Source organism: Salarias fasciatus, chromosome 5 (assembly GCF_902148845.1).
Source record: "Salarias fasciatus chromosome 5, fSalaFa1.1, whole genome shotgun sequence".
Classification (NCBI taxonomy): domain Eukaryota; kingdom Metazoa; phylum Chordata; class Actinopteri; order Blenniiformes; family Blenniidae; genus Salarias; species Salarias fasciatus.
Window position 1 is genome coordinate 17,929,897 of NC_043749.1, and position 20,709 is coordinate 17,950,605.

Sequence of the window (20,709 nt, forward strand, 5' to 3'; positions counted from 1 at the left end):
AATACCACATTCATAGGGCTAAATTCAGCAGCACAAAACTTTCAGTTTATTGCACTTGAAAAGGAAAATAAGCAATAAATAAAAACTATTAGTAATTCAAATAAAAAGAGAGCTGCTAAAACTCATGTTATGTAATTTGATATATATATTTTAAATGAAAATCCCACTATCTGTTGTGTTGTTGTATATAAAAACCTGTTTATGTTCTATTGCTTGTTGTGCAGGTGCAGCAGGTTTTTATTTGATTATTATTTTTTTAGTTTTTATTTTTTAGGTGGCTGTAAAACTCTTCCGTAGCTCCTCCAGACAACTAACACTTTTTACAAAACAGCAAGCAAATAAAGGGAGAAGGAAACTCTGGTTCCTTCAGTTCCCAGAGAGTGATTTAATTAACCTATTGCTGATTCGTTTATGTTTGCGTCCATCAAAATTCAAAGCCAATCAGATTAGCTGCTTCGGGGATGCGGCATAAGCCCCGCCTACCTCTAAATGACAGACCAATGAAATTATTTGATTATTTTTTGTTTGTTTTTTTTTGGTAGAGACGGGCGGTCTTTTGCAGCCACGAGGTAAAAGAATTTATATTTAGAAGTGTCTCCTTTTTTTTTTATTTGCCCAATTTTTGCAGCTGTTACCGTATCTGTATTTGTACGTTAAGTCATTTCACGGTTAATTAATTGATCCGGTGAACCGGAACTAGCACGGCATGTTGTTTTCATGCCGGTGAGTCGAGTGATCTGCGGTTTCACTTCTCTGAGTCACGGCGGCGGCTCTTCTCACGAAACGAAACCGAGAGTGACGGAGGGTTTTAAAGGAGCAGCCGCAGGTTCTGAGGGCTCAGATGCGGAGGAGACGACCGGACCGGACACAGCACGATGGGCTGCTAGCTGAAAACACCCAGGATAAACACAGTGAAGTTTCGGTGAGTTTTTTTTTTGCTTTGTTTCCAGCTGTTGGGACCAATATTTCATATATTTTGTGAATACTGCCGTCCCCCTTTCTTGAATTCTTCTTGTCATTGTTATTGTTATGTTTTGGAATATTTCCAAAACTTCACTGTCTTAGACAATCAAACTATTGTAAATATTAGACAAAGATATCCACAGCAAACACAAATATAAACATTTTTAGATGATTATTTATTGTTTTAAGGGGAAAAGGAAGCTATCTGTCACAGCACTGCATATAGACATGTTATTTATTTATTTATTTAGGTCAATTAAATACACCTGAAATGACACACATTCTTAAAAGTGGGAGTTTTTAAGATTACCTAAAGAAATTTCTCGACTAGTAATTCTGTATAGATGATTCATATTTCAATTGTGTAGTTGCATCCTGTTTTAAGTTAGTATTCAGACTCCTATGTGTAATAAACTGTGATTTTTCAGGTTGCATTAGAGATTTCTCTTTTCTCAAAGTTGAGGATGAGTTATGTCACAATGAAAACATAATAGAAATAATACAGGGAATGTCACTTATATGGAAATCTTAATCTAATCTTAATCAAATTTCTTGCAGTGGGAGTCCAACTTGCTGACCTGAATTCTGTCACACCCTTGTTTGCTATAAATGGATGTGGCAAACAGGTTTATTTTTAACTTTAGTAAAGAGGTTGAATTGGTACTTTGCATTGAAGTCTTCTCTTACCTGTACTTCAGCTTAAGAATGTGTGTACCTTTCTCATATGATAAAAAAGTAAATGTTTCAGACAAAAGTCTTTTACTGTAGCTTTCAAAATGAATTGATTGAAGTCATAAAATCTATGACAAATACACACTAAACCACATGATTTGGCTTGAACTAGATTCAGAGTGTCAAATGTTCTGAGTCATTTCTCAGGAAAAGAAACTAGTAAGACCAGCAGGGGGCGGACTTTGCAAGTAGGTTCAGTCAGTGTGGTTTGAAGTACATTTCCTCAGTCTCATGCAGCAGTAACTTTCATTTCACAGAATTTGAAACTGGTGAGATAGTTTTTCATCCCACTGTTGTATTCATTGACTATGCAAACAATTAGTGAAATGGAAAAAGAACAAAGCACACTCTAGAATCTCTTTTGTTTATATATATATATATATATATATATATATATATATATATATATATATATATATATATATATATATATTAAAATTTCATTTCATGTCCTTCTAGTTAAACATTTATCACTTGTAAATGTCATTTATTTACTTTTAAGACCTTTAGAAATGTAGACTTAGACAATAAAGACAATGAACGGAGCTTAAATGTGTCAAGTATTTCTTTTGCTAGTCTCAATAAGAATTTTATGTTTCTCCAGAAATGGATACTGGCCAAAATGGCAACACACCTGAAGATGGAAGCAGAAGACCTGGAGGTGCGGATGGAAAACAGAAAGAGAGAAAGTCCAGAGAGAAAATAAAGAGTTTGGGAAACCGTCAAAGCGCACAGGGGAGTAATGGTGGAGGTGATGCATTGAGCTGGAGAGTTCGAACAAGGTCAGAGCCAGGAAGAGGAGGCAAAGCAAGGGGAGGTAGCGCCCGAGGTTGGGGTGGGGAGGTAAAGGGGAATGCCAGTGGAAGAGGTGGATCGAATGCAGACGGAGCGGTGGGAAAATTCGCAACAGGCGGAGGAGGAAGAGGTGGTCATGGAAGGCAAGATGCAAAGAGATTTCAGATGGGAAGAAATCAAGTGCATGATGGAGCCGGAGGAGACGCTAGAAAGGTGGTGGCAGCGAAAGGGGTAACTGGGGGAGCAGGAGCACAGAGTTTGAAGTATCCACGTCCCATGAAGGCTCCTCAAAGAAGTGGTCTGGGCTTCAGATCTCTACAAGAACTCTGTGATAAGGAGCCGTCTGTTGTGGCCATGACCCTGTCTACACACAAAGATTTTCCGAAAGTCCTGGACCAAACAAGCATGAAGCAGGATTTAATTGAACTCCTGTGCCGGGTGATTAACAAAGCTTTTCAGTCTCGAACTGACCGAAGCACGCTGCAGCACCTGGCAGGCATCATTAAAGACTCAGAATTCTTGCGGAGCAGCCTACCCCACTATCTAGTGGGCATGGGGTCAGAATCCAACCCTTTCCTGAGAGCACAGTACCCACAGCATCTGGACAGAATCCTGGCTCTTCTCTCAGAGGTACGTACAAATGAATAAAGAATCATTCATATGTAATTCAGCTGTATAGTAACACCACAGGGATTAACCTGTATGTAACAGCTGTAACATTTTTGCTCATTAGGTGCTGAGCGTGTTTCCTGCCAGCTCGGTGAACACAGTGGGCGTGGCTGTTACGCTTCTTCAAGTTTCCATCAGCAGCCTGAAGGCATCAGATGTGGACATCCAGCCTGAAATGGAGGAAAAGGCAGCGAGTCTTCACGGAGTGATCGAGAACTTACAGAAGAAATCCAGGGAGGGGACCCTGAAGTCAGACAAGGCTCCCCTACCTGCCGTTGACGATGAACCAGGTCAGTGATCCTGCTCAGTTAATTAAAACTCCTTCCTAAAACATAGATGTCTGAATGTGAGAATGACTTGAACTGTTCAAACAGGTGAAGGAGACGAGAAGAATTTCAAGGACATACCAATCTACCCAACGCTGGAAGAGTTCCATCAGGTTCAAAGGCCGTTCATTCGACGGAACCTCACCGGCCAGCGCTACACGAACACCTACATCTACCTTGACACACACTTCCGGCTGCTCAGAGAAGACTTTGTGCGACCTCTCCGTGAGGGAATCCAGCAGCTGCTCCAAATGGACGGGAGAAACGACAACCTGCTGAAGAAGCACTTTGACGACATCAGAGTATATTTCAACACAAAAATTATGGCACCCAAATGTACCCGGTCTGGCCTTGCTTACATTGTCAAATTTGACATTGAGCCACTGAAGGTTAGTCTTAAGATGGTTTGATTTGACCTTTTTCATTTTGTCGTCATCATTTAATGAAGCAGCAACTGTGATCGTGTTAATGTATGCTTTGGAAAATGCAATAAATACAAATTTGTATTGATCCTGATTGTTCCTGTGACTTTCCAACAGTTTGTTTGCTGGGAGAACTCCAAGAGGCTGATCTACGGGTCACTGGTGTGCCTGTCTTCCGACAATTTTGAGAGCTTCTTGTTCGCCACAGTGTCAGATCGAGAACCGAAGGACCTGAAAAAAGGACAGGTTGAGATGATGTTCACAGAGGAAAGCAGAGTCAGGTTGGCCCACGTTGAGGTATGGAGGTGTATTATGTGTAGCTGTTGTAAAGCTCACGATGGATGTAGTTAATGAAGAAATATGATGTTAAAGTCACTTATTTCACAAGATTTTTTGTTGAAAATTTGCATTGGGCTTTTAGTTTATGTATAGGCCTACTAAACTAAAATCCCATGATTTTGGATCACAGTCCCAAATATTGGTGGACACTTGTTTTAACATGTGAGCGATACACTCTGTTAATGTCAGTGTGTTGTTTTTTTTGTTTGTTTTTAACACGATGTAAAATTAACTGCTGTTTTTTTGCATTTATCCAGGAAAACGAGGTTTTCCTGATGGTTGAAACCACTGCCTACTTTGAGGCCTATCGGTACGTTCTGGAAGGCCTAAAGGAGCAGGATGAGGAGGACCTGCCTTTCCAGAGGTAAGCTTCTGTAGCTCAGTGTCCAGGTCTTTTTTTTTTTCTTTTTCTTTTTGAAAATCCTGAATTAGAACAAAGTCATTCACGTTGAAGGTGTTCAGCAGTTACAATCTTAACTGGCACGAATAAGTCATCCACTTGCAAGTCAGTCACCTAAAAATGAAATAAAACAACTGTTAATTGCACGAATTTTGCGATAAAGTGCTGTTGGTTATTAATTCTGCACACTTAGTTATCTTGCAATGAAAAATTTTGAACATAATGTCATGAAAAAGCTGAACAGTTTCAACTAAAACGTCATGTTTTCAGAGCTCAAAACCTCACTCATCCTTTATCTGCGACACATTAACGAGAGTCAATAACTCTTTACAGGTACATTGTGGAGTGCAACAAAGAAGTGGCGCCCCCAGCTTATCTGAGAGGGAATGATGTTTACGATCTGTCATTTGTCGCTGACCGCCACCACGAGAAGAAAATGCGACCCTTTTCCAGCCTGGTGCCAGCGGCTTGGCCAGAAATGAAGCAGCTGGGACTGGATGAGTCTCAGATGAAAGCCTTCCAGCTGGCCCTCACCAAAGAGCTGGCCATAATACAAGGTCCTCCAGGCACAGGTAAGAAACTGAGAAGCTGAGGAGCCGTTGTTCGGAGGATGACTTCATTTTCAAATTAAATGTGTGGAATGCAAGCATACCCAAAAATTCCCGGAATGTGGTCATAAAATACTAATAATAATGAGTTTCGACTTCTGGCCGTCAGATGTGCGACAGGTAAGCCTCGTGCATATCTGTGAAAAAGCTGAGCTCCCAGAGTTACACTGACGCCTGTCAGGCGCTATTTATAGTAACAGAGTTCAGCGGCGGTCTGCGCTTTTTCCAAAATGGCGACATTAACCGGAAAGCCAGAGCAGCGCGGAAACATTAAATTCTGCTTTTTGCTGGGAAAAAACAGCAGCAGAAACACTCACCTTGTTGCAGCAAGCCTACAAGGATGATGCTCTGGGGAAGAATCAGGTCCATGAGTGGTCCGGGCGGTTTAAGAAGGGCCAGATGTCGGCGCGTCAGGTCCGCTCAGCAGTGAAAACAATGCTGAGCTGCTTCTTCGCTGTCCAGGGTATCGTCCACAGCGAGTCTGTCCCTCCAGGTCAGACTGTAAATCAGGACTACTACATGGAAGTCCTCAGACAGCTCCGTGAGGATGTGAGGAGGAAGCAGCCCGCATTGTGGCGGAGTGGAGCCCGGTTGATCCACCACCACAGAGCGCCAGCGGACACGGCGCTGCGCCTCACGCAGTTTCTGGCGAAGAATGGGATGAATCTCCCCTCCCATCCACCTTATTCGCCAGATGTAGCCTCGAGTGACTTTTTCTTGTTCCCCAGGTTGAAGAAGGAGCTGAAGGGACAGCGGTTTGCAGATATGGAGGAGGTGACAGAAAAAACGCAGACGGCAAGAAATGGCACAATTACGCGCGAGTCTGACGACGCATTCGTGAAGTGGGAGACACGGCTGGAGCGCTGCATTAATTCAGATGGAGATTATTTTTGAAGGCGACGGTGGTGTTTTATTTTGGAATGTCATAAATAAAAAGTTACAATCAAATTCCGGGAATTTTTGGGCACCCCCTCGTATGCTAAGACGTTTGAAGAGTTTTTTTTTTAAGAAGTTCATTTTTCCACTATTATTAACAGCAACATTAATGTCTTCTTCTGCATTCTCATTTTTTGTTAGGAAAAACCTACGTTGGCCTCAAGATTGCTCAGGCTCTGTTGACCAATCGACAGCTCTGGAGGGATCCAAGAGACAGTTCTCCGATGCTGGTCGTGTGTTATACCAACCATGCGCTGGATCAGTTCCTGGAGGGTAGGCTCTCAGGGCAAATTCATAATTGCATCAAAATGGAATGATATTAGCGTGAACTCCCACCACAGTAAACTGTAATGTGCATTGTATGACTTTGTGACTCAGGTATTCACGGGTTTCTGGGAAAAGGCATCGTACGAGTAGGAGGTCGCAGCAACAGTGAGATACTGCAGAGGTTCACCCTGAGAGAGCTGATGAGCTCGCCCAACTTCAGACGCACTCTGCCAGCGCACCTTCAAAATGCGTTTAGCACAGTGAGGTTCTATTTCAGAATCAATATTGATGTGTTGAAGGTTTTTTTGTCACACGCACATGCCACTGTGAAGCACTTTGTGACGGCTGATCTGTGAAAAGCGCTATACAAATAAATTTTACTTCCATCTTTCATCTTCGCATGTCTGGTAAACATAGTAAATTTTAATTATTCCTAACCAAAACCAGTCTTCTTCGTAAAATCCCAAATTTATCCAGTCTGCTTTGTCCATTGTCACATATTCACCTCTTCTCTGCGCATCCCAGTTTTGTTTAATTACTTTAATCACATCAGCTTAAAATAATTACAAGGTAATTTCTTATGTTTTAAATTCACTGATGTGCAATAAATGTAAATACATTTCCCAGTCAACTTCAACCTGACGCTCAAGCTGCGCATCTTTCAGCTCCTACCCAGTTTTTACTGTGTAATAATATCTTATGTGCTTTTCTTTCACAAGGTGTACAAGGATGTGTGCGAAAGGGAGAGGGAGCTCCAGAAACACACTATCAAGCTGGAGTGTTCTCTGAAAGGTGTCCTGCGTGAGACCTTCTTGAAGATGTTCATTTCACCGAGACACTGGACCAGTTTGCACCTTCAGTTTGTGAGTTTCATCGAACAACGATACATTTTTGAATGTGTGTGTGCGTGTATGTGTTTGTGTGTGTGTCAGTGGAGTGTAACCAGAATTCAAAACAGTGAACTCATCAGGACTTTTTTTTTGTTGTTGTTGTTTTTTTTTTTTTTTTTCTGACAATGTTCAGGAACAGGATGGATTCATGGCCACGAATGAGAAGAAGACCAGTGTGATGATGGAGTGGCTGGGCTTGAGTTCCACCGTCTTCCACCAGAGGGAGACACAGAAGAAGACCAGTGTGATGATGGAGTGGCTGGGCTTGAGTTCCACCGTCTTCCTCCAGAGGGAGACACAGAATGAAAACACAAGTCCTGGTAAGCTCATTGCTTTTTGACGTTCTTCAGAAAAGCAATTCCTTCCCAGGATAAATGAAGTTAATTAATCGACAGTCAACAGATTTTTTTTTCTTACAAAGAGTTACTGCAAAGTCCCATATATATATTTCGAGCACAGCTTTCAGATCGTTGAGGAATCTTCAGTTGAAGTGACTGGATGCTGCCGTACACTTTCAGATTCCTTCAGCTGGAGAAATAAACTATGATCCCCTTTGAGCATGATTTGTGCAGTCCTTTTAAATTATGTCAGTGACATACACAGTTAACCTTGGAAGGAAAAACTTACTTTTAATGTTATTTTTCATAATCAAATTGAAGAATTTGATGACATTTGTCAAACCTATAACAGTCTCTTGCATATCTCCAAAGGTACATTCAGTAGAAAATACTTGAACATGAAAAACTACCAATAGCTGTATGGTGAGCTATAACATGGAAATGGCTGCCATTAGTTGTTATCAATTTTTAAAAGCATCAGCTGTGAAGAAGTCCCTGTATATGACCCGCAAGCAAAAACCAGTCCAAACAGGCCTGCAGGACGATTCTCAAATTATGAAATTACAAACTCAGGGTGTCAAAAATACCGACCCCTGGCCATGGTTGGCCTGTTCGAGGGTCCGACCAACAAAACAGATAAGAGAATGATTAAAATATCTTCTCTCATTGCTTGTTCTGAGACCCTACTGAGATATCAGTAATGAGAGCTGTGAATCTGGCCACCTTATTGCCATGGATGTAGCCTTACTTTATCAAAGCCGTACTGTGAGATTGGATTTGTAAAAACTGCCCTGCAAAGCAATAGGGTGTTTTCCAGCTATTCCAGCAGAGAATGACTTACTCAAGATGCCAAATAAAACACACCCTGCAAATAAATTCAATATATTGTGCAAATGGAGGGCACCAGGAGGTATTGGCGAAATTGCACTTGTTCAGTTTTTTTTTTCTTATTATATTTAAAGTAACATTTTTTTAAACTCCTTTGCACCAAAAAAATTACAAACAGTTGGAGCTGGAATTTTTTCGATGATATTTATGCTTCCATTTCACTAGTTCAACTCAAGCATGATTAAATTGAGCTCAAAGCAAGTTTCAGACATTTTCTGCACATTTTCGATGAAAGCAAGTTTTTTTTTGTTTGTTTTTTTCCTCCCCACAGATTTTTTTTTTTACTTGACAGTTGCACAATTTCAGTCGGATTAGAGGACACAATGACACCATTTTCAGCTAATTGCCAGTAAACCCCTATCTAACAAAATTACATTGATAAAAACTAATGCAAACTAAAAGTTTCAGAAATCATGGGAGATAGGGAAGCGACTGACTTTGTCAATTTCAGTCTCTGGCAGATGTTCATGATTGGTATTGAAAAAGTCTATCTAGTATGAACATTTTCACATTGTATTTGTATTTCCTTATACTTGAACATAACATTTTTGAGTTGTGGGCATTTATAATTCTGATTGTCTCATTTTTCTAGGATGACCCAGTTGAAATCACATCGGGTTGTTTATTCCAGACTGTCACTTGTGTGCTTTGCTTTTTTACATTCTTTACATTACATCTGTTTTACTGACATTTTTTGCTTTATGAAACCTCGTGCCTTCTCTCTAAGAAGAACAAACATGTACATGTTGCTGGTAAAATGATCCTTATACCATATTTTTCCCTGTAAAGTGCCGCCTGTAGCGTCGGATGAAGAGATGGAAGAGGATTTAATTGAAATCGAAGAGGAGGCAGATTGGATCCAGGCAGACAGGATTATTGAAGACTGGAACTTTCGTCCCAGAGGTGAAAAAGATGACAAAAAGACGAGAATGAAGATGGCTGTCAAAGAAGTGGAACAGCTGATGCTGGCGATGAACCTGGATAATGCTGACAAACAGCCTGAGCAGAGTGAGGACGGATTTGAGGTGAGATTAGGAGGATATTCATCATGACATGAGGGTTTAATGTTAAGAACAGTTCGATTTTATAGCTAATCAATTGAGACACAGCCTTACAGGTTGGATCTGCGATGTCTGCGATTACCTGCAATCAAGATTGATATGAAATTGATGCGTCAACAAGAAAAAAAATATGACTTTGAGTTATCTATAAGTGGATTTGGTGGATATATTTAAAAGAAAATATCAACAAAAAAACTTTTTTTTTAACCACTTGATTGTTTAAATACTGAAATATGAATCGTTTGGCAACAGCATTTTATTTTTGTAGATTCCTTCCGATACATTGTCTTTCTACTCTGGGTGGGGGCAAAACTGTATCGTCCAGTTTTGATTTGAACACAGAAGAACTGAAATTTAATTGAAAGCAAACTGGTGGTCTGAAGTTTAAGCTTGTTTATGTCCTTTCATGTTCTATTTCTTACAGTTCCAGAAGGAACAGAAGAAAAAGATGAAAAAAGTAATTCGGAAAGAGCTGGGAAAGAGCTCTGCAATGACTGAACAAGAAGAGCGCAACGTGTTGGATGTTTGGAGTCTGAGTCAACAAGACAGATGGCGGCTCTATCGGTGGGTCTACAACTATCTTTCACTTTTATCTTCCCGTTTATATATTATGCAACTCCCTTTTAAGTCCTTCCTTTTATCACCTCTTAAAGCAAATTTTGTGTTTCTCTCCTTAAAATTTTCCTCCTCCTGCCTCGCTCCTCTCATTCCCCAAGCAACCTCATTCTGGAAGAAGTTTATTCCCAGTGTGTGTAATTAAGTCAACTAATCACCAGGAAAGTGTGTCCCAGAGGATGTTCTCACCATACAGAGCCAAAATGTGGCTCCAGACTTCTGCTGCTGTGACAACAAGACTATAAAACACTCCTGTTGACACAGACTTGATTATCATTATCAACAAAAATCAATAATTCCTGCCATGATCGCTGTAGTATCACATGGCACCAGATGTTACACGTTTCTGTGGTGGATGTCTGCAGGTTGTGGGTGAAACGCTACAGGCTGGACCTTCGCATGAAGGCACAACTATCTGAAGAGGCCTTTCAGAAGGAAGTGGACAGACTGGCAGATGTAAAACGACGCGAGAGCCTCTGTGTCCTCAAGGAGGCAACGGTACATATTAACCAGACTACTAAATACTCAGAATGTGTTTGGGGAGGGTCATCTTTTTCTTTTTCATCCCACCATGCATTCACCTGGTTTGATTAAAAGAAACTTTTCGTGATATAATCTTGCTGTACTTTTAGAAAATCAAAAAGAGAAATGTCCATGGCTGAAGAATTTGTCCATTTTGCTGTGTGCTTTAGCCATCAGTTGGCTGTTGCGATATGTTTGTGGTTTGGACATGAAAATGATAAATCTTGCTATCCTGTGGTTATAAGTGAAACAAAGAAATTCTTAAACATGCATTTCATGAAAGACTAGAGTCTGAATATGGAGGTTTATTGAGCTGTGCTTGTGATCAGTCTGGAAATATCAAATGCAGGGATTAGTCTCACTGTGAGTTAACATTTCTGATTTAATAGACAGGTGAAAGAAAGCAGTCTTTCAGACTAAATCCAGGAGCATGAAATTATGTTTAACACAGGCTTTTATGTCTCGAAAAGTGGGACGGGCATCATTCCAGATCTTGTTTGTTTATATTCCATACTCTGAAGTAGAATTTCCCAAATCTTAACGTACAGGGAAGGCAATACGACATTACAACTTCGGTGAACCAACACAGATATTTATCCAAATGTGCTGAAGTCCTAAATATGCAATATTACCTTTTCCTCAGGTCATCGGCATGACAACAACAGGAGCGGCCAAGTTTCGCAAAGCCCTGCAGGAAGTGCGTCCTCGCCTGGTGATTGTAGAAGAGGCTGCAGAGGTTCTGGAGGCACACATCATCACCACACTCAGCAAAGACTGCCAACACCTCATTCTCATTGGAGACCACCAGCAGGTCAGTGGGTTTAGGAACAGCTGCATTTGCAGTTTTGTTTTTCTTTTCTTTTTAGTGGACTTGCACCCAGCAACACTCTTCAGAACTATCTTTGACATGAATAATTGCTCCGCACTGAAATAAATCCGATTTCACACCCAGGTAGAAATTTGAGGCAAAATCTTAACTGTGAATTTGTGGATTTGTGTCGTCTGTTGCCTCAGTGGGGACAAAAAAAATCGTGTTAGCCATTACAAGTGACAAGAGAAGAGTGAGGAGTGAAATGCTGGGCGTTTGTAGACTATTATACAACAACTTTTCAAGGCCTGCCAAGGACATATGGCCAGGCAGGCTGTCTAGCAATCTGCAGCATGCAATCACAAATACACACAGTTCCATCACACTTCTCAATGTTCGATCCCTGTCTCTTCCCTGTGAAACTTCTGCCTTCTCCAAACTAATATTTGCTTGTTAAACAAAGTTTTTGCATGAATTTATACTCGTATTTAACCCTTTAAACAAAACTGAAGCTGTTGTGTTGAGTGTTTGGCAATCGTGAGGAGAGAATTTTCAGAAGGAGTTTATTGTTTTCTTTTATTGTAACAAAGCCAGGAACGCCAGTGGAAATCAGTCATAAAAGTGGTTTGATACTCTTGTAGTATTAAAATTAACTATCCAACATGAAAGTGAAACAATAGGCGTAGTGTGCTTGACCAAATTCAAAATTAGTCAATTTTAAATTATCAGTGGTGCCTCAATTTAAAGTTGATGTAGGTTAAATGTAGAATGTTCTTAAAAGCAAACAAGATATGGTACTTTAAGTGTCTACATATAAAAGTTTTTCTGTGGATTCTGGGGACTTTTGCTGATGTTTATTTTGATCCCATCAGCACGTATTCAGGGCCTCTTTTTCCTTTGTTTGTTTTCTTTGAGTAACCCAAACTCGAATCCATGCATGTAATGGAGGTGGATGGATCACACTTTCCAAGTAAAATAAGCATTGGCGCATTGTTGTGCTGTTCATTAATCACAGGTTCAGTGCTGAATCGAGCAGAACACAATGCCTCACATTTATATGAGAATTTGTCTTGCCTCCTCCACACCCCTCCCACATACATGCACAATCACACTCTGTCCTCTCGCTAAATTAGTTTTACACACACACACACACACACACACACACACACACACACACACACACACACACACACACACACACACACACACACACACAACAACAGAAACCTAAAAGGACAGCAGAAGAAAGTTAGTGTTTTTTTGTTTGTTTTTTATTAATTTTCCAGTCACCACTAAAACTCAAAACAACAGCAGAATATTCTTTCGCTCCCGCCTTCTCCCCCCGCCCCATCCTCTCCTTTCACTGAATGAATCTTGTTACTTTTGCGATCAGAAAAGTCATCTTCACTTACATTATTTCCTGAAGAGTTTAAACTTTTGTCATGCAGAAGATCTGCAGCCTCAAGAGAGAAACCTCATTCTTATATAGTTTACAAACCTGTTAGCATACGATCTGTTATCTTTCTTTTTAAACAAGACATGTAGCATATGAGATGACTACATACATGTTTTTTTTCCCTTTTAGCTACGTCCCAGTGCCACAGTGTACGACCTTGCAAAGAACTTCAACTTGGAGATGTCCATGTTTGAGAGGCTGGTGAAAATGGAGCTGCCCTTCGTCAGACTCGACTACCAGGTTTGTGTTTCTAATTATAATAACTTGTTTACCTTTTGACTGAATCTATCAATAATCATTACACATCTACAGATGATGTAGATCAAGATGAAAGAATTTGATTTTGCATTCCTGCATGTAATTTCATCCATCCATCCATTGATGAAGACAAGGACAGTAGTCAGTTCGTCACAGGGCGGACGCAGCGAGGCAGTCACATGCACAGCCAGCAATTCACTTGAAATGCACGTTATTGGTACCCAGTGAAAACACATGCACAGAAAGGGAGAAAAATCTGTAGGAAGTCATTGTCACTATTAAGTGGGAGTGTTCACTGCTACACCACCATGCAGCCCATCACAGACCAGAAGCTTTGTGTGATTTCAATGTTTTTTCTTTTCTTTGTTCCTCAGCATCGCATGAGGGCAGACATTGCTCGTCTTCTGACCCCACACATCTACCCAGAGCTTGAAAATCATCCCTCTGTGTTGAATTACGAACACATCAAGGTATGGATATTTTAAATGTCCTATATTGTTTCGGTTCTGGTCTGTGTTGTTCAAAATATCTGTATTGTCTTCACTTTTGTGTACGATGAAGAATTCAGTCACAATTTGGAGAATGTAAAAAGAGATTAAGAATTAAAATTTCCAAAGAATTCTTCAAAGTGATAGAGGAAAAAGCAAACCTTGATATAGTTTTATTTAATTACAGGGTCTCGAAGCCAATCTGTTCTTTGTGGAGCACAACCACCTTGAAGAGGAGATCAAAGATGGGAAGAGTCATCAGAATGAACATGAGGCAAAATTTGTTGTCGCTCTTTGTCGCTACCTTCTCCTTCAGGGCTATAAGCCAGACCAAATTACCATCCTCACGACCTATACTGGCCAGCTCCACCGTCTGCGCAAACTTATGCCCGCCAGCGAGTTTTCGGGGGTAAAAGTTCATGTTGTAGACAAGTATCAGGGAGAAGAGAATGACATTGTTTTGTTGTCTCTGGTTCGTAGCAACTTGCAGGGTAAAGTCGGTTTTCTGAGCATTCCCAATCGCGTCTGTGTCGCCCTGTCTCGTGCAAAGAAGGGTCTCTACTGTATCGGGAACAGTGAGATTCTGGGCAGAGTCAACCTGTGGGGAAACATCTTCCACACTTTGAGTCAACACAAGCAGATTGGAAAGGCCCTGACCCTGTGCTGCCAGAACCATCCAGATCAAAAGGCAAAAGTTTCCACTGCTGAGGACTTCAAACAAGCACCTGAGGGCGGCTGCACCAAGCCATGCCTGTTCCGTTTGGATTGCGGCCATGTTTGCTCAAGTGTGTGTCACCCAAACGATCAAGAGCACAAGGATTTCAAGTGTGTGAAGCCGTGCCAGAAGATGTTATGTGACCAGGGGCACCAGTGCAAACTTCTGTGCTACCAGCAATGTCCAGCGACTTGTCAAGTGAAGGTTGAGAAGGTCGTACCACAATGTCAGCACACACAAATGGTTCCTTGCTCTCAGGATCCTGACACATTTTCATGTAAGGATCGCTGCGAGAAGCTCCTACCGTGTGGCCATCCATGCGTTTCACCTTGTGGGAAACCGTGCAACCCGTTCTGCAGAGTGAAGGTCAGCCTGGAACTCAAGTGTGGACACACCCAGGAGGATGCGTGCTACTACAAAACACATGACACAAAGCCCGAGTGCAGGACCTCCTGTAACCACCTGCTGAAATGTGGCCACACCTGTCCAGGTACCTGCGGGAGGTGTAATCAGGGACGCTACCACGTACCCTGTTCTCACCCATGTGAGCGTCTGCTGATTTGCTCTCACAAGTGCAGGGAAAACTGCACACGCGAGTGCCCTCCGTGTCAGCTGCCTTGTGAGAACTGCTGTGTCCACAGTAAGTGCATGAAGCAGTGCGGACAGGCCTGTTCTCCCTGCGTGGAGCCCTGTGCCTGGCAGTGCCAGCACCAAAGCTGCAGCAAGCTTTGCCACGAGCCATGCGATCGGCCACCTTGTACCCAACCCTGCGATAAGACCCTGCACTGTGGCCACCCGTGTATCGGACTGTGTGGAGATAAGTGTCCAAAGAAATGCCGTGTCTGCGACCGCAAAGAGGTCACAAAGATTTTCTTTGGGACTGAAGACGAACCCGACGCTTGCTTCATTGAGCTTGAAGACTGTGGGCACATCATAGAATACACGGCCATGGATACATACATGAAGTTGGATGATGACGAAGCAGCAGAGGGACAGGAAGTGGCCATCAAACTCAAAGAATGCCCCAAGTGCCGAACTCCAGTTCGTAAGAATTTGCGTTATGGATCAAGCATCAACAAACGTCTGGCAGAAGTAGAAATGGTGAAGGAAAAAATAAATGGACACCAACCAGATGTTGAAGAACACAGGATGCTCCTGCTAAATCGGTGGCAGGAAAACGGCAATATTCTTGAAGACCTTCAGGAGCTGGATTTTATGGACATCAAGGAAATGTTGGAGAGGAGCAGCCTCACAAGAAATGATCTATGGCTTCTGGAAAACAAATTAGAGTTTCTGTTAAGGGTGGGAAAGCTTTGCAACATTGCGCGGACCGACTTGCGGTCCATGGATGGCCTCACACCCAAAGTGTTTGAGTTTCTGTACTGGCTCAAACATCAGCAGCAGAGATTCACAGACCAACAGGTCTTTGATTTACAGAGAGAGCTGCAGAGGCTCTACCTCCTGGCTGAACTCGAAGCATGCTGCAAGACGCCCTTCGTGAAGAAACAAGCTGACATTGAATGTGCTGTGCAAAAAATAAGAGATGCTTTGGAAATGCCTGGACAGTTTTCCGAGCGCGATGAAGACAGAGTGAAAGAAGCTCTGAAGGAGCTGGCAAAGAAGATTCCACTGACGGGCCTGGGGATCAGCGAGCAGGAGAAAAAGATGATCGTCTCAGCCATGAAAATGCGGCCTGGACATTGGCACAAATGCCCCAACGGCCACGTGTATCTCATCACAGAGTGCGGCGGGGCTATGGAAAGTAGAAAGTGCCCCGATTGCGACGCCACAATCGGAGGCCAAAATCACAGGCTTGACAGTGGTAATGCAGTCGCCACAGAAATGGATGGTGCACAGCACAGTGCTTGGTCTGAAGTCAACAACCTTCAGAACTTTGATCAGTTTGGCTTCTGAATTTGATTTCAGTTGTGTTTTTCTTTTATTTTTTTGTTACCCCAGCCTTAGTCCAAGTTTTGAGTTACTAATGGCTTTGGTTTTCCTGTGTTCAATTGTTCATGATGGAAAAGTCCTAAACTGTGTATACTAAGTACTAGAAATGAAACTGCTTGTTTTGATTCACAGCATTAAAATCTCTCGAGCGATGGAGATAATATGTAGATGTTAGTAGCAGTGGTTGTTTGTTGCACATTCAAAATGTCACTTTATTTATAAATCAGCAGGCTTTCAGTGCATGGAAGTTTTTTCTTTGTTTGCTTGTTTGTTTTTACTTCAATATACTGTATGGTTTTGTTTTGAAAGAAAAAAAAATGCACAAAAGATTTCACTGGAGTTATGAAGTTATAGATGCTTGTTTTCAATGAATATTCCAAGTGTAATCCTTTCAAAGGTCAGAACTCTTTCAAGGATGTGTTATTCTTCGCCCTAACAATAGGTGGCAGTAAAACACTGTTAAATGACATGCATCATTACTTGAGTTATGTTTGCACACATTTACAATAAAGATGCATTTCTGGACCAACATGTTGTCTTCTTTTACATATATACACATTTTATTTATAATGTCATTAGGGAGAGCAGTGAGTGTGATTCAGAAACTATAATAGAGGATGCTGTTTTTGTTTATAAAAAGGAAATAAGCTCAACCAGACTGACACCCATGTACTTGGAATAGAGCCATGAATTGATTTAAGAAAAAAAATCCATGTTTATACTGATGTGCTATCAAATTTGTGAACAAAATCAAGCCTGTCCATTCAAGTAAATATTATCTTTTATGTTTCCAGCCTGTAACTGGCCATCACTGGCACCAAAGGCAAAACAAATATCCCCAAAATAGCTCAAATCCCTCCTCACTGCTATAGGAACTCACAGTCGCTGAGTTTCAATTTGGCGTTTTTCAAACAGCTTGCATCACTTTATTACATGATGAATGTGTCCCTGTCATAAAACCAACTCCAATGCAAACGGTGCTGTCTGCCCGGGGAGAAAAGGAACAACAGGAATGTGCTGTCAAGACAAGTGTTGAAATTGAGCAAACTTTAAAAACCTTGCCAGTATTTATAGGATACAATCACCAAGTAGAGCGAGCGAGCTGGACGCACCAGAGAAAAATGGTAATATCCTACAGGGCAGACTGTCTCATCTATCATGCCAGGTAGATTTAAAATATGTTATTGGCGGAGTCTCAACTTGTGTGCCTCTGCAATACAGATTACCAAGTTGCCCCACACCCTGTCCATCGCACAAAGCTTGATGACCACCTCTTAGATGCCAAGACAATTGAAGAACGTGTGGATTAAAAAAGTACATATATGTAGTATACACATATAAAAACACAGCTAAATTCAAGGTCTTAGTAAAACACAGTTATGAAAAATGTTTTCTTGATTGTAGTGAAAAAGTGAATTTGTCTTTTCTGAAACCTTTACAACATGTCAGTTCATTTTAGGGCTTGGGTTTCCCAACACCTTCAGCCAAATCACTGTATAGATTTATCACAACTAAAGAAAGTACAATTCCTTGAAAAATGTATGACTCTTTGATTGCTATCTCCAAAGTGTCTCCTTTTTAATTGATCTTGCAGGCTCGGCAGACTCGAGATTGCTGCTTTTTCAAACCACTCTCATAAGTGTCTCAGCGGGTGATCTTTATGTTGAGTTCTAAGAGAGGAATGTAAACTGACAGAAAAGCTTTCAGACAATTCAGACAGCGGGAAGACTCTTTGAAACCCTGTCAGCAAATAATCTCCAGGCTTGAACAGAGGCCTGCACTGCGAGGTGGGATTTTCTTTTATCAAGGTAACTTAAGGGTTAACCCATTTCTTTTTTGGGGCTTGTCGTGGTGGTGTCAATTTCATTTTCTTGCATTTTAAAAGTTCAGTCAGTGGGAGAATGCAGTATATGTAGCATTAATACACTTTTCGGTGGAAAATCAACAAGATTTATATTCACAGGATGAACTGTTGGTATTATGGCAGCTAAGGGTAATGGGTTTGTTTTATCAGAAAATTGCTCATTAATGTTTCCTTGGAGGCGTTTCACCGGTAAAGGAGGTTGTGGTCCAAAGTTTTCATGAGACAGAAATTGTGTGTCGCAGATGGAGAGCGTCACAACCTTGGTCCGAGGCCAAAAGATCTGAAGCAAAACTCTCGGTAGCACGCCTTACCTTCGAGCCTCTTCGGGTGCAAGAAGCCATGTCTCAAAAGTATGTTCAATAATATATGAAAGGTTGTTTATCTGGTTGTACTGTGGAGAAGTTGTCTTTTAACTCAGTTACAGTGCTGCATGGGCTAATTGCAGCATATTTCTGCATGCATTTTGCAAAATACAAGGAATTACCCCAACATTTTCTTCAAACGACGTGGGAAGGGGGGAAGGATTTTAATGATGCTGTGTGATCGGAGTGTCTTTTAGCTTTGCACTTTATGGCATTTCGGGGGGAAAAAAAAATAAATGAATGCACTTTGAGGTCGATTCAAGTCACAGTACTTTGTTTTTGTTTGGTTCGAAAGGTCATAATCCACACAAGTCCACAACCATGTGGCACTGTTTCTGAAATCCGCCTGCATTCCTGGCAGTGAGCTGCTGTTTATCACAAGTTGTCATGAAAGACAGGGCAGCAATCCCAATTCAATTAGCTATCTCCTTTTCTTTGGCTTTACGGCTGAATCAGTTGTAATTTCCTGCAAAATTTGTCTGCAAACCTCAGGTGAGAGTTTCTGACGGAGCAGGTCAGCAGTCCTTTTCTCTCTCGGCTCACAGTGGCAGACTCACTTAGCCTCAACTGGCCTCCCATCCCTGGCCATCATTCCCACAGGTACTCCGGGCTCTGTTAACATGCTGTTCGTTTCCCTCTGGATTTGACTGATCCCCATCTGCTGGGCCGGAGAGACGGAGTAAGCCACACAAAGAGACAGACAGAAAGACAAGCGGAAGCCGAGGCACGCGCGCACTCACCGAGAAAAAAAAAAAAAAAGCAGAGATAAAAATCAAAGCGCAGAAAAGTGGAGATTGGATGGGAAGGGGATGTACTGGACTGATTGACTGATCTGTCTTCCGTCCATCAGACGCGAGCAGACGGGGAAAGCAAGACGGAAGATGGGAAGAAGTGATATAAATTCAGAGTAAGCCCAATTTGATATGAAGTGAATGAACTGATTTGACTGTTGCTGCAATCCTTTGACCAGTGAATATGATTGGAGGAAGGATCTTTCGGAGGTCACACAAGAGCAAAGAAGATACAAAAAAAATAGAAAAAAAAAGAACAAAATACAATGAGAAGTCTTATTTCAAGAGAGTGAAAGGTGTGAAAAAAGTATTTGTGAACGTCAATGAAATAGAAATACATGAGAGGCTGATGTTTTTTAAATGAAACTTTTCAAGGTAATGCCATAAATTCAAGCCACCAACTGCAAAACGCCTCATCTATATCAAGTTTGGAGGGACTATCATGAATCTTGCAATTAAAACTTCCAAAGCAGCTGCTGTGTTTTGAGCTGCTCAGACTGACTCTGCATTTTTTGCTGGATTAACTCCAAGCGAAGACACTTGATTTTCTTACAAATAACACTGTCTCTCAACACTTTGCTTTCAGCCATTAGGAGTTTTTTTTTTTTTTTTTTGAATTTATTTCCAAACAAGCCTATCTTCCAATCACCTTCACCGTAGCCAAGGCAGTCACGACTTTTCAAGCGCATTTAGAAACGAGTGAAAAGTCTCTGAGAGGTTTAAAAGGTTTATAGCCCAGTAATATAGCGGACACAGCCTGTGGCTTTAATTGATGCTTAATTGCGGCGTGGGCAGTATATTAATAACTTATTACCTCTGGCCTCTCTTGAGATACCAGCCGGGGAAACTTCCCACAGGACGTGTGTCATCGCATCAAAACTTTGATTAAGGCGGTGGGAGAAGCGCAGACCCTGATCGCATTTTTTGTTCACCTTCCACACTGATTTAAATGTAAATTCATTTTTCTTCCAGCTCCTCCCAATTCGACAGTGTCTCAGAAAAGGAGGGAGCACGGGAGAGAGTTGGAGGAAAGAGGGCAATTCTGCCCAGGTAAGCATATTTAGTTTGTGAGGGTTTGATTCTAAACTAATTTGAATAACTGTGTGAAAGCCAATTTGGTTTAATTGAGCTCTGCTCTTCTGAACACCTGCAACTAGATTAGTGAGTGACATTAAGTTGTTTTGCTGCGTTGGGCCTCCGAGTGTGGCTCCTGCCGCTTCATAACTCTGGATTTACCTCCAAATTT

General features: G+C 41.5%; 1 protein-coding gene across 1 annotated transcript; it reads left to right on the forward strand.

The window, feature by feature from the left end:
• The first annotated feature begins 770 nt into the window (after nt 1-770).
• On the forward strand, nt 771-16,975 carry znfx1 (zinc finger, NFX1-type containing 1). Its single transcript, XM_030091465.1, has 18 exons — nt 771-922; nt 2,300-3,120; nt 3,224-3,449; nt 3,534-3,874; nt 4,025-4,204; nt 4,504-4,610; nt 4,980-5,218; nt 6,332-6,463; nt 6,569-6,717; nt 7,177-7,320; nt 7,481-7,667; nt 9,363-9,598; nt 10,059-10,198; nt 10,615-10,747; nt 11,415-11,582; nt 13,165-13,275; nt 13,668-13,763; nt 13,969-16,975. The coding sequence occupies exons 2-18, from the start codon at nt 2,302-2,304 to the stop codon at nt 16,408-16,410; spliced, it is 5,850 nt and encodes a 1,949-aa protein (XP_029947325.1). The 5' UTR covers nt 771-922; nt 2,300-2,301; the 3' UTR covers nt 16,411-16,975.
• Nucleotides 16,976-20,709: the final 3,734 nt, after the last annotated feature.